The sequence below is a fragment of the Syngnathoides biaculeatus genome, chromosome 13, assembly GCF_019802595.1.
Source record: "Syngnathoides biaculeatus isolate LvHL_M chromosome 13, ASM1980259v1, whole genome shotgun sequence".
Lineage (NCBI taxonomy): Eukaryota > Metazoa > Chordata > Actinopteri > Syngnathiformes > Syngnathidae > Syngnathoides > Syngnathoides biaculeatus.
The window spans coordinates 710,969-723,407 of NC_084652.1; the positions used below are offsets into that span (position 1 = coordinate 710,969).

The window sequence follows — 12,439 nt, forward strand, 5'->3', positions numbered from 1 at the left end:
GGTGGGCGGCGGCGGCGGCGGCGCTCGCGCTCTCGTCCTTTTAATCGGCCGGCTAATGTCACATCAGCCGGGACCGTCTGCCTCGGGACGGACTCTTTGATTTATGGCGCCGTTAAGCTGTCCTTGGGTACACTTCCAGCAGTGCGGCGATGCGCGTTGACTCCGAATGGAGCCCACTTGTTTGTTTTATTTATATCAATATATATTAAGCACCACATCGGCAGGATTTCAATTAACATGCAGAGAGGAGATCGCTGAGAAAGAGAATTGAAGAAGAAGATGAGTTAAGGAGACAATAACGAGGTCTTATTTTAATGATCAAACTCTGCAGACGTTTTTTTTTTTGTTGTTGTTAACGGCAAACTAGAAAACGCTCAGCCATCTGACACCTGGAAGATTTTTTTTTCCAGTTTTTTTTAAACTAACATGGCTTATCCATCCATCCATCCATTTTCTTCGCTGCTTATCCTCATGAGAGTCACAGGGAGAAGGAGGGGTAAAGACGCCGCAAGGCTGGAGCCTATCCCAGCTGACAACAGGCAGGAGGCGGGGTACACCCTGAACTGGTTGCCAGCCAATTGCAGGGCACATTGAGACAAACAGCCGCACTCACAATCACAACCAGGGGCAATTTCTCCATCCATCCATTTCCTTTGCCGCTTATCCTCACAAGGGTCGCAGGGAGAGCTGGAGCCTATCCCAGCTGTCAAAGGGCAGGAGACGAGGTACACCTTGAACTGGTTGCTAGCCAGTCGCAGGGCACATCGAGACAAACAGCTGCACTCACAATCACACCCACGGCAATTATCTACCTGCCCATCCATCCATCCATCCATCCATCCATCCATCCATCCATCCACCATCCATCCATCCATTTTCTTTGCCGCTGATCCTCACGAGGATCGCGGGGAGTGCTGGAGCCTATCCCAGCTGTCAAAGGGCAGGAGACGAGGTACACCTTGAAGTGGTTGCTAGCCAGTCGCAGGGCACATCAAGACAAACAGCCGCGCCCACAATCACACCACGGCAATTTATCTACCTGCCCATCCATCCATCCATCCATCCATCCATCATCCATCCATCCATCCATCCATTTTCTTTGCCGCTGATCCTCACGAGGATCGCGGGGAGTGCTGGAGCCTATCCCAGCTGTCAAAGGGCAGGAGACGAGGTACACCTTGAAGTGGTTGCTAGCCAGTCGCAGGGCACATCAAGACAAACAGCCGTGCCCACAATCACACCCACGGCAATTTATCCATCCATCCATTTTCTTTGCTGCTTATCCTCACAAGGGTCATGGGGAGCGCCGGAGCCTATCCCACCTGTCAACGGGCAGGAGGCGGGGTACACCCTGAACCGGTTGCCAGCCGATCGCAGGGCACATCGAGACAGCCACACTCACAATCCCACCCGGGGGCAATTTCGAGTGTCCAATTAATGTCGATGTGGGAGGAAACCGGAGTGGCGAGAGGAAACCCACGCGGGCACGGGGAGAACATGAAAAAAACATGCTAGGTGTTGAGACGTTCCTGAGGCCAGGCAAGCATTTGCCCACCCTGAAAATAAAAGGTGAGGATTCACCTTGAAAAAGGGTTTGGGAGGGCCAGTTTGGGGCAAAATTAAGGCTTTGGCTCCCTCCAAATTTGGCACCGACCAGTGAATTTCCCCCAATCAGAAATGGGTATGCTTCACAGATTAGGTGATATTATTGCACGTCATACGTGTATGTATCTTATGTCATCCCCTTCTAATCGCTTTTTTTTCCCTCCCTTCCCAAGGAAAAATGCTTTCCAGGTCGTGGCCGTGGACGGGGTGTGCAGCGGCGTCCTCCAGTTCCCCTCGGACCAAGACCGCCTGGACTGGCTTCAGGCCGTCGGGGGCAACATCTCGTCTCTCACTAAGCACAACGTGAGCTTCCTGGCTTTTCTCCTCCCTCCCCAACGAGTCCGGCGACGGTCGGCGTGTGAAAGAGACCTTTATGTCAGCGTCGCACGATGGATTGCGAAGTTCTCCTCGCGGGGGGCGGGGGGCGGACACAAAATCCTCCACGTATCAGCCTGTCCTCCGTCCGCTTTCTACTTGAGCGAAAGGGATCTCGTTAGCGCCGGCACCAGCACGACTACAGAGAGACGTGCGATTATCGCGTGTGTTTCGTGTTTCCTGCGGGTAAATAATGGAGCCTCGCCTAATTGGAGCGGACGCGGCGCAAACGGGGGATGACTCACCGAGACATCGAGCCGTCCTCGTGGCCTTTTGCGACCGCAGAGGTGGGCAGGGACCGCGCGCTGTAATGGAGTCCATTAGAGGAGAAGGACATTTTGTACACACACAGACGCGCACGACGCGCCTAGGCCATTCGTTTAAAGGGGTAAAGACGCCGCGAGGCTGCGTTGTCATACGTTGAGCTCGTCGCCATGACGACACGAGAATTTGGCCATTTGCAGTCATTGGTTTTTATACCTGAGCCTTTTTGATTTTCAGCCGTCAGACGACTGGGCAATTTTTGTTCCGGATCAAAGGAAGGGCGCAATTGATTTTTTTTTTTTTTTGCAATATTATTAATTCAAACTGGCATCTGCCTAGCAAGTTACTTTGGCGCCAGATTCAAGGAAGGACCTTTTATGACCTCGAAAAGATATCATTTATCTTGAGCGATAGCTGACCACCAAAGTAGTTTTTATTCAGACCAAAGGGAGGGACATAATTGATTTGGAGTGATAGCATTGATTTTGACATATATGAATGGCACAGTTTCACGCCGGACTGTGGACTATGATCTTGCAGATGATATTGTGATCTGCAGTGAAAGCAGGGAGCAGGCGCAGGGACAATTAGAAAGATGGAGGCACGGACTGGAAAGGAGAGGAATGAAGATTAGCCGAAGTAAAACGGAATATATCTGCGTGAATGAGAGGGGCGGAGGGGGAAGGGTGAAGCTCCAGGGAGAAGAGATGGCGAGGGTGGAGGACTTCAAATACTTGGGGGTCAACAATCCAGAGCAACGGTGAATGTGGTAAGGAAGTGAAGAAACGGGTCCAAGCGGGGTGGAACAGCTGGCGGGAGGTGTCTGGTGTTTTATGTGACAGACGAGTATCCGCCAGGATGAAGGGCAAAGTTTATAAAACATTGGTGAGGCCGGCCGTGATGTGCGGATTAGAGACGGCGGCTCTGAAGAAACAACAGGAAGCAAAAGCTGGAGATGGCAGAAATGAAGATGTTGAGGTTCTCGAGGTTGGATAGGATTAGAAATGAGCTCATTAGAGGGACGGACAAAGTTGGGTGTTTTGGAGACGAGGCTCAAGAGGGCAGACTTTGATGGTTTGGAGGCGAGAGAGTATACTCACATTGGTAGAAGGGTGCTGAGGATGGAGCTGTAAGGCAAAAGAGCGAGAGGAAGACCAAAGAAAAGGTGGATGGATGTTGTGAGTGGGGGGACACGAGGACTGTGGGCGTTAGAGAGGAAGATGCAGGAGATCGGCTAACTTGGAAAACGATGACACACTGTGGCGACCCCTAACGGGACAAGCCGAAAGGAAAAGAAGAAGAAGAATCAGTGATTTTGACACACAGTACGTTTGTTCCATACCAAATGAAGGTCCTTTTTGATTTTTAAATGATATCCGACCACAGAGGTTTGGATTTGAAGGTATATCGTTTATTTTGACCGTTATCTGACCTCCAAACGTTTAATTTTGAAGGTAGTTTTTTTGAGGATGATCTCTATGGATTTGGAGTTATATCGGTGAGGTCCTTTTCTTCGGGATTAAAGGAGGAAACTTGTTGCTTTTGACTCAAAGGTTGCTTGTTTACCTGTCACAATGGTTGACTGATCTTCAAATAACTGTGAATTAACTTTTTTTTTTTAACTATGACCTCAGTCCATTATTTAATTCACAAAGTAAAATGATCTCAGATTACAGGGCTGCTGTGTCAAACGCATCTGGCGTGAAAATGAAAACATCGCAACAGACGAAACCTTGGCGCCGGCGCGCAAATGGCAGCACGTCGTGCGTTGAAGGCTGGCAAAAAAAGGAGGCGTGTGGGTGTTCCTGCGCCTCAATGATAGCAATTTGGAAGAGGGCGGACATTAAATAAGTGGAGGAGGAGATAATAGCGGCAAAAGAAGGCAATTGAAAGAAATACACGCGCAAATGCTGCGATGAAATAAGAGTGTCAAATGGCGTTTTAGAAATTGAAATTAAAGATTAAAAAAAATGTATCATGGTATCACTTTCCGCTTCTATGATTTACCATCACACTTATGTAGGTGACCCACGAAAAAAAGAAGCGCTCACTGAGCTGTAGTCTCGTGAGTTCCCTTTAATGACGCGCTGATGATCTCCCCCGCAGGTGAAGAAGATCAACCGAAATTTTCCCGTCAACCAGCAGGTAAAAAAAAAACAAAAAAAAAAAGCGCCATTTTCTGAATGTATTTTGTACGTTTTCAAAGCGAAAGCAGGCCATCCAGTCAGAGAAAGGACACGTTTCGTCGGGGCCAAAGCGTTGCAACGTGAGCTAAATGTTTGCATCATAATCCGGGGGGGTGGATTGAATTAAAAAAAAAAAAAAAAGAAAGAAAACAACAACTTCAATTGCCTTCAGTCACTCCGTCTGTGGTGTTGTCTGCTTTCGCTACGATGAATCTACGTGACACAAATGAAAGTGTCATCTATCAAACAGACGACAGCCGCAAACGTGTTCGCTCGACGGCCTCGCACTGCCACTTGATGTCATCCAATCATCCTTTTCTGTAACGTTTCTGCTTGTCGCTTCTGTCTATCCGACACCTCCCAGTGCCCCCGCCAACCTCCCGCTTTCATCTCTCCGTGGCTATCGCAGCTCAGATTAGCATTTCTCCACCATTAGCATTTGAACTCTGAGTCAACTCCTGAAAATCTGGTTTCAAAACACACAGTAATCCCCTGCATATTCGGGGTATTTACAAATGTACCTAGTTGCATTTATTTCTGTGTTGTTTTTGTGCTTTCTAAAATGTTGCGAGATGAAAGGATACCGCTAAGCCCTTCTCTAAATTGCAAGGTTGTGCACTACAGTAACAAGGACGTACCATCATTTCCAGCCTACAAGCCGCGACTTTTTTCCACACGGTTTCAACCCTGCGGTTTATGCGGTGGTGCGGCGCTAGCCTTAGCGCATCTGGTCATAAGCCTCGGTACACAGAAAGAGTTTAACGCTAGCGCTGCGCTAACGCTAGTGTCGTGCTAACGCTAGCGTCGCATTAACGCTAGCGCCGCTTATAACCAGGTGCGCTCTGGAGCCTGGGAATTACGATATGTCGAAGTTATACTCTTTAACAGAAAGTAAAGTTCTGGATTTCAGGGAGGAGCTAGATTTAGCCTGGGTTGTAAGTGGAAGTTACAAAGAGCCTCCAGTGCATCTGCATTTCCTGTGATTATTATTATTTATTTTTTTAAAGTTGAATAATTTGTATTTGTTTGAACGGCGCAGATCATCTACATGGGCTGGGCCGACGAGAAGGAGCAAGACTCCGTGCAGGAACGAATGTACTCGCCAAAGTTCCTCGCTTTGAGGGGTTCCTCTCTCTTCAAGTTCTCCGCTCCGCCGGTAAAATGTTTTTCAGCGTACTATTACTGCGTAATGCGAAAGCGTGAGCTCCACGTGATTTTATGCGAAGCGATAATGACGAGTGCCGTAATGGAGATGCGGGAAAGACGGACGGATGTAAATGGAATATGCTAATGTGAGTGGATGGCGTAATTTCGGAGGAGGCCTGGTGACAAGCTGCTTCGTGATTTAAGATGATGTTGCGAAATTTTCGAGGCAACCGACCTTACTAAACATTCGTTTACTTCTCTCACGAATGTTTCTTCTCTTATTTTTCAGGTGACAACATGGGACTGGACTAGAGCGGAGAAAAGCTTTACTGTCTATGAAATCATGTGCAAGATTTTAAAGGTACTGTAACAATTTTCGCACGTAGGAGGAAATTGAAATGGTGCCGCCCCCCCCAAAAAAAATAAATAAAAACACCATGTTCCATGCACGGTGGATCAGCTGGAAAAGCGCTGACCTCACAGTTCTGAGGTCCCGTGTTTGATCCCGGCCCCGCCTGTGTGGAGTTTGCATATTCTCCCCTTGCCTGTGTGGGTTTTCTCCCTTGACTCCGGTTTCCTCCCACATCCCAAAAACACGCAACATTAATTGGACACTTTAAATTGCCCCTAGGTGTGATTGTGAGTGCGACTGTTTGTCTCGATGTGCCCTGTGATTGGCTGGCAACGAGTTGAGGGTGTCCCCCGCCTCCTGCCTGTTGACAGCTGGGATACGCTCCAGCACTCCACGTGACCCTTGTGAGGATAAGTGACTAAGAAAATGGATGGATGGATGGATGGATACACATGAACTACTACTTAAACTAGTTACTAGCTACTAGTACCTAACCTGCCGCATGCTAGCTGAAATGGCAAACTACACAAAATAAATGGTGTGACCTTTCCAAATATTGAACAAAATAAGAGGAATTTAGTTTGTCACAGTAAGGGTTGCGGGGATTGTTAATAATGTCGCCGCGCTGAAGTCAAATACTGTAGCGCACTTCCAGCTTGGATGCGGTAGTTGCTACCAGGACGTATCATATTGAGGTATGGCGTGTCCTCCCTGCATGCAGCAGCCAATCGCGGGAGCTAGCCAACCAGTTCACTTGCACTAGCAAGAATGGATAGGTTTCTGATGACATCACCACAGTCCCAGGATTCCCTTGTACGCCATCTTGTGTGTCTGAACCAAGTGAAACGTTTATGTCAACAAAGCAAGTTATTTCCTTCCGATAATATGGGCCACACGTGCGTAGTTTGGTTCCCTACTCACCGCGCTAAATCTGGGCAAACAAAGAGCAAGTATTTTGATATTCCAAAGGTCATCGGCAACCAGGGAAATCAAACTAAGCGGCTGTCGACAGAAAGACGGAACCCATGGTTGTCGAGGATCAACCGAGCTGGATTTCTTCCTGATCCGACAAAGAAACACTATAAAGTTTGCTCGGATCATTTCGGAACAGGCGACGTGTTTTGAATTATGCAATTGTATTCCGTTTCCGTAGCCTCGACTGCAAAAAGAAAGGCAGCCGCATGTGAACGCGCTTCTCCAAGACCGGCCGTACGGGTTCGATGACCCGAGAGAACGCAGCCATCTTTTTTGGGATATGATCCAGGGACGTAGTAGTGGATCGGTAGACCTCTGAGAATGTCTTCCTCGACCCGCCGTTACCCACTCATTACCGATCACACGTCCCCGTACGTGGTGAACCCGCCCACTTGCAAAGTAATTGTAGGCTTGTAGAGACTTGTAAGTCTTTAGTTCATCGAGGGTATGTGCGCTCGCAGAATTCACGAGATAATTAACGATATCGGGATATGTAATGTCAGGGTAGCCTTCCGCGTCGTCACTCCAGTCGCATTTGCTTTAAACGACGTCATAACTCGGAAAAATTAGCGATCGAAAAAAACTTCACGCTTCACCTTACACCTGTGTTCTCTGAACTCTATGGCACACAATATGGCGGCCGTCGCAAGGCATGATGGGTAATCGGAAACCTATCCATTGGTCCGTCTCAGTGCTAACCCCAAAGAATGTTTTTTTTTTTTTTTTTTTGTTCAGGACAATGAGCTGGTGGACAAGAGGAGGCACTGCTTCAGCGTGCAGACGGAGAGCGGCGAGGACACGTTTTTCAGCGTGGAGCTGGAGTCCGAGCTGCTGGTCTGGGAAAAGGCCTTTCAGATGGCCACTTACCTGGAAGTGGAGCGGATCCAGGTCGGCGAGATGGACGTCGCCGCGCTGCAAAAGCGAGAGAGTCGCGGCGACGCGGGCTGCTCGGCTCTCACGGTTCCGCTTCTTCTTCTTCCCCTGCGCAGTGTAAAACGTACGCCTGCATCATGGAGAGCCACCTGATGGGACTAACCGTGGACTTTAGCGCGGGATTTGTGTGCTTCGACGCGGCGTCCAAGGTGAGTCAAGGACGGCATCGCTATCATGCCAAAGATCGAGATCTTGTCAAGACTGTCAAGTATTTCCGGCTTTCTCACAGAAATGCTGCGTCGGATGAGCGGGTATTTAGTTTTGACGTAAAATCCAGCAAAATGGAGCTAAGCCCGTACAGATGCTAGCTCTAGCATTACGCATGCATAGGCTACATGATTTTAAGCCGGGGGAAATAACATCAGATTTACATGCAAATGTCTTAGCATTCGCATCACACTTTCATAAATTAGTCTGAGTCTGTGCAATTGGCCGCATTTGCATGAAACTTACATAAATCAATTCAAGCCGGTGTAACTACGACCATTACATTCAAATGGATCGGGGCAAACGCTACCATTAGCATTACATATCCATAATTGATCCGAGCTGGTAGCATGTGCTAGCATTTGCATTCTGATTTCAGAAACAAATAGTAAGACGGTGCATGAGCTAGCATTAGCATTACACTTCCATAAATGAATCTAAAGTGCCGCCCAAATGAGAGCATTACCACTGAACTTCCATAAATTGATCTGAGTGCATACACACATCATAACCTCATCTGAGCCGGTGTGTCGCGTGTTAGTATTAATGTTATGAAACATGCGCCGGTGTATGTGTTGGACTGTTTAGTAGAACACAACTGATTTGTAATACTTGCAAGACGTCGTGACTTACCCTCATGAGCAAGGCTGGACCACGGCCAGGGCGGGCGTGGCCTGGCCACCGCTCCGAGCGGTTTAATCTCTGACACCTGTCGCCGGTCACAGCTGTGTCACACGAGGCGCTGTGATTAGACAATGTACTTAAGTTGGAGTTTTGTCACTAGCATTCACCAGTTGGTTGAGTATGCTTCACCGCATCCTGGGTTACTGCGTCGTTATAGTCCAGTCACGCTTTTGTTCTGCTCTTTAGTTGACTCATAGTTATTGGACCTCGTTTCTTGTTTTGTGGATTCTGCCTTCTTGGACTGTGTTGTCGTGCACAACTTCACTTTATAATAAAAGCCACTGAACATCATGTCCTCGTCTTGGAGTCCTGCATCTGGGTCCGCTCGCGCACAGTTGGAACGTGACACTCTTGTATAAATGGCAGCAGGTCGTTTATTTGTAGCTTCTGCACTTGTAGCTTCAGTGGATGTCACTTAGATACGGAAGCTGAACCACTATAGTGTACATTGATAGAGGGAATAATTCTGGGCCACTGCAAAAATTACTTAGAGTCGCGATGTTGCTTATAGACCGTACGTGGTCTAACTGACTGAAAGTAGACTGCCAACGGTACTTTCATTTAATGCCCTCATCCATGTTTCAGCATACTGTAGCTGTTTAATTCCCACTAGTGAGCATATGAACGAAGGACAAAACCTTTGCATCAGAGGTGATAACGTCGACTGGTGAACATACCTGAAATTTCGTGCTAGAAACACATTTTCCCCAATCGGCCCCCGCTTCTTTTTAACGGCATAAAAACAAAAAGCAGTAAAAGTGAAGCATCTCTTTCATTATAATTTATGATAAATAAAAGCAAAACACAATCCAACTTTGATCTCGCGCCCGATGCCAACATTGTACTCTTCCTAATGGACCGAGACCACTTAGTTTTGATGTGCTCAATAAATTAAGAGGTAAAAGATGTGCTTCTCCATGAATCAGCAGACGCGTGCCAAGTTAGTGCCAGGATTTTCTGTCCTTCGCGAGGCGACAAGAAGGAACACGTTCTGGACGGCTTTGGTTGATGCGTGTCCACCGAAGGTTAAAGGATGACAAAATCGAGTTTCCATTTGCAGTAAAACACGTTTGTATTATAATGAAAGTGCACGGCGCGCTGCTTGTTGCTATGAATGACAAAAACCGGATTTTGGTCCCGGGCCATTCGCTGTCGTGCTGAAATAGTCATGACCATCCATGCTACGCTTAAATATAAATTGCTTCATCTGGCAGCGCGGTGCCATAGTGGTTAGCAGCTCTGCCACTCAGTCAATATGCTCGGGGCTCAAATGTCGCCTCTTGCGTGGAGTTTGCATGTCCTCCCGTTTCTTTGGGTGCTCCAGCTTCCTTCCACATAAAAACCGCCTCTCGCCCAAAGTCACCTGGGATGGGTTCCGACTAACCCGTTACTCGAAATCGAAAATGAATAACTTGATCGTTTTTGGTCGAGGGTCGTTTGTAGTAAAAACACGGGAAAAGTCACGACAGTGTATGTCATCCTGTTGGTCCTATTATTAATAAATCTGAATAGTTTTATTGACGCAACTATTCAGCAGAACTGAAGAATTTTCACAACAGTCGATGGTATGTTGCTTATTGTTACTAACTACAAAAGTGGAAGCTGACTGGTATTCACAGTAGAACTAAAATATCCATCCATCGTTTCATCCATTTTTTTTTTAAATAACGCTTGTCCTCAAGGGGGCGGCATCGTGGATCAGCTGTTTAAGCGTTGGCCTCACAGTTCTGAGGTCCCGGACTCAATCCCGGACCCGCCTGTGTGGAGTTTGCATGTTCTCCCCATACCTGCGTGGGTTTTCTCCGGGCACTCCGGTTTCCTCCCACATCCCAAAAACATGCAACATGAATTGGACACTCTAAATTGCCCCTTAGTGTCATTGTGAGTGCGATTGGTCGTTTGTCCCAATGTGCCCTGCGATTGGCTGGCAACCAGTTCAGGGTGTACCCCTCCTCCTGCCCGTTGACAGCTGGGAAAGGCTCCAGCGCTCCCCGCGACCCTCGTGAGGATAAGCGGTGAGGAAAATGTGAAGAACTGCGCCATTGTAGTCCAGTCACGCTTTTGTTATGCTCTTTAGTTGTCTCAGAGTTATCGGACCTTGTTTCTTGTTTTTAGGATCCTGCCTTCTTGGACTGTGTTGTCGTGCACAACTTTAGTTTATGATAAAGCCCACTGAGCATCATGCCTTTGCGTGGGAGTCCTGCATTTGGGTCCGCCCCTGTTCCGCTGGCTCATGACACATACTGCGTATATATTGCAACAACTACATTGAAGAAACATGCAAAATCATGAAAAAGAAGTGTCAGATTTGCAATTGTGTTTTTGTACATTCCATTTGTGATTTCACCAGTGCTGTTGTAAACCTCAACGCCAATTGCGCGATGCTTCGCCTCCAGATGACGAACACAAACAATTAGTGTGGGCCTCAAACATACATATTCATGTTTTTTTTCCCCTCTCATGGTATTATTTGCCTAGTGGCTCCAAGAATCAAATAAATACAACACAACAAGCGGTGTCATGTGGAGTCACACATGCATTATTCATGATCCGCTAATAAGCAAGCTAATATATGTGCCTTGTGACCTTTCGCATTGCAGGCTGTCCTTTGGAGATACAAGTTTTCTCAGCTGAAAGGCTCATCAGATGACGGCAAAAGCAAGATCAAGTTTTTATTCCAAAACCAAGACTCCAAATCTATTGAAGCAAAGGCAAGTGAATCTTCCTCAGTGTCTTGATAAAGTGCTCCAAGGGTACAGTGAGCTTGTGTAATTATGTAGAGAAAAATATGGCATTCATGTGCGTTAGCTTATGTGGCAACTACGGCGCTGTTGCAAACTCTTTTCCTCGTCATTTTTTTTATTGTGGTGAATTGTGATGCTGTGGAGTTTTTGACCAACTTATTCAACAGAAAACTAGTGGGTGAGAAGATGCCTGAAGAATGGAGGAAAAGTGTGCTAGTTCCCATTTTTAAAAACAAAGGGGACTTGCAGAGCTGTGGCAACTATAGAGGAATAAAGTTGATGAGCCACACAATAAAATTATGGGTAGACTCAGGTCAAAAGTCTGCGAGCAACAGAACGGTTTCATGGCTAGAAAGGGTACCCCAGATGCATTATTTGCCTTGAGGATGCTTGTGGAATAATACAGAGAAGGTCAGAAGGAGCTTCATTATGTCTTTGTGTACCGAGAGAAAGCCTATGACAGAGTACCAAGAGAGGAACGGTGGTATTGCGTGCGGAAGTTTGGTGTGGCGGAAAAATATGTTAGAATAGTACAAGACCTGTATGAGGGCAGCAGAACAGCGGTGAGATGTGCCGTTGGTGTGTCACAAGAATTTAAGGTGGTGGTGGGACTGCATCAGGGATCTGCACTGAGCCCCTTCCTGTTAACGTTAGTAATGGATAGGCTGACAGATGAGGTTAGACTGGATTCCCAGGCCGGAGGAACAATTAGAAGGATGGAGGCACGCACTGGAAAGGAGAGGAATGAAGATTAGCCGAAGTAAAACAGAATATATGTGCGTGAATGTGAGGGGTGGAGGAGGAAGAGTGAAGATCCAGGGAGAAGAGATGGCGAGGGTGGACGAATTCAAATACTTGGAGTCAAGAATCTAGAGCAATGGTGAGTGTGGTAAGGAAGGGAAGAAACTGGTCCAAGCAGGTTGGAACAGCTGGCGGAAGGTGTCTGGTGTGTTATGTGACGGATGAGT

The 12,439-nt window shown here is 47.3% G+C and overlaps 1 protein-coding gene and 1 long non-coding RNA gene across 3 annotated transcripts in view; one reads left to right on the forward strand and one right to left on the reverse strand.

Annotated features, from left to right (window-relative positions):
• The window catches only part of sntg1 (syntrophin, gamma 1), a 50,864-nt gene that overhangs the window by 32,631 nt on the left and 5,794 nt on the right, over nucleotides 1-12,439 (forward strand). For both annotated transcript variants that reach the window (XM_061839124.1, XM_061839123.1), the window contains 7 exons: nucleotides 1,779-1,908; nucleotides 4,351-4,389; nucleotides 5,470-5,586; nucleotides 5,866-5,937; nucleotides 7,639-7,791; nucleotides 7,893-7,985; nucleotides 11,328-11,438. In XM_061839124.1, coding sequence (XP_061695108.1) covers nucleotides 1,779-1,908; nucleotides 4,351-4,389; nucleotides 5,470-5,586; nucleotides 5,866-5,937; nucleotides 7,639-7,791; nucleotides 7,893-7,985; nucleotides 11,328-11,438 — 715 coding nt within the window. The remainder of the gene's footprint in view (nucleotides 1-1,778; nucleotides 1,909-4,350; nucleotides 4,390-5,469; nucleotides 5,587-5,865; nucleotides 5,938-7,638; nucleotides 7,792-7,892; nucleotides 7,986-11,327; nucleotides 11,439-12,439) is intronic.
• On the reverse strand, nucleotides 13-8,750 carry LOC133510785 (uncharacterized). Its single transcript, XR_009797715.1, has 3 exons — nucleotides 8,677-8,750; nucleotides 7,771-7,884; nucleotides 13-254 (listed from the first exon to the last, which is right to left on the reverse strand). It is a non-coding gene; the product is annotated as an uncharacterized LOC133510785 (long non-coding RNA).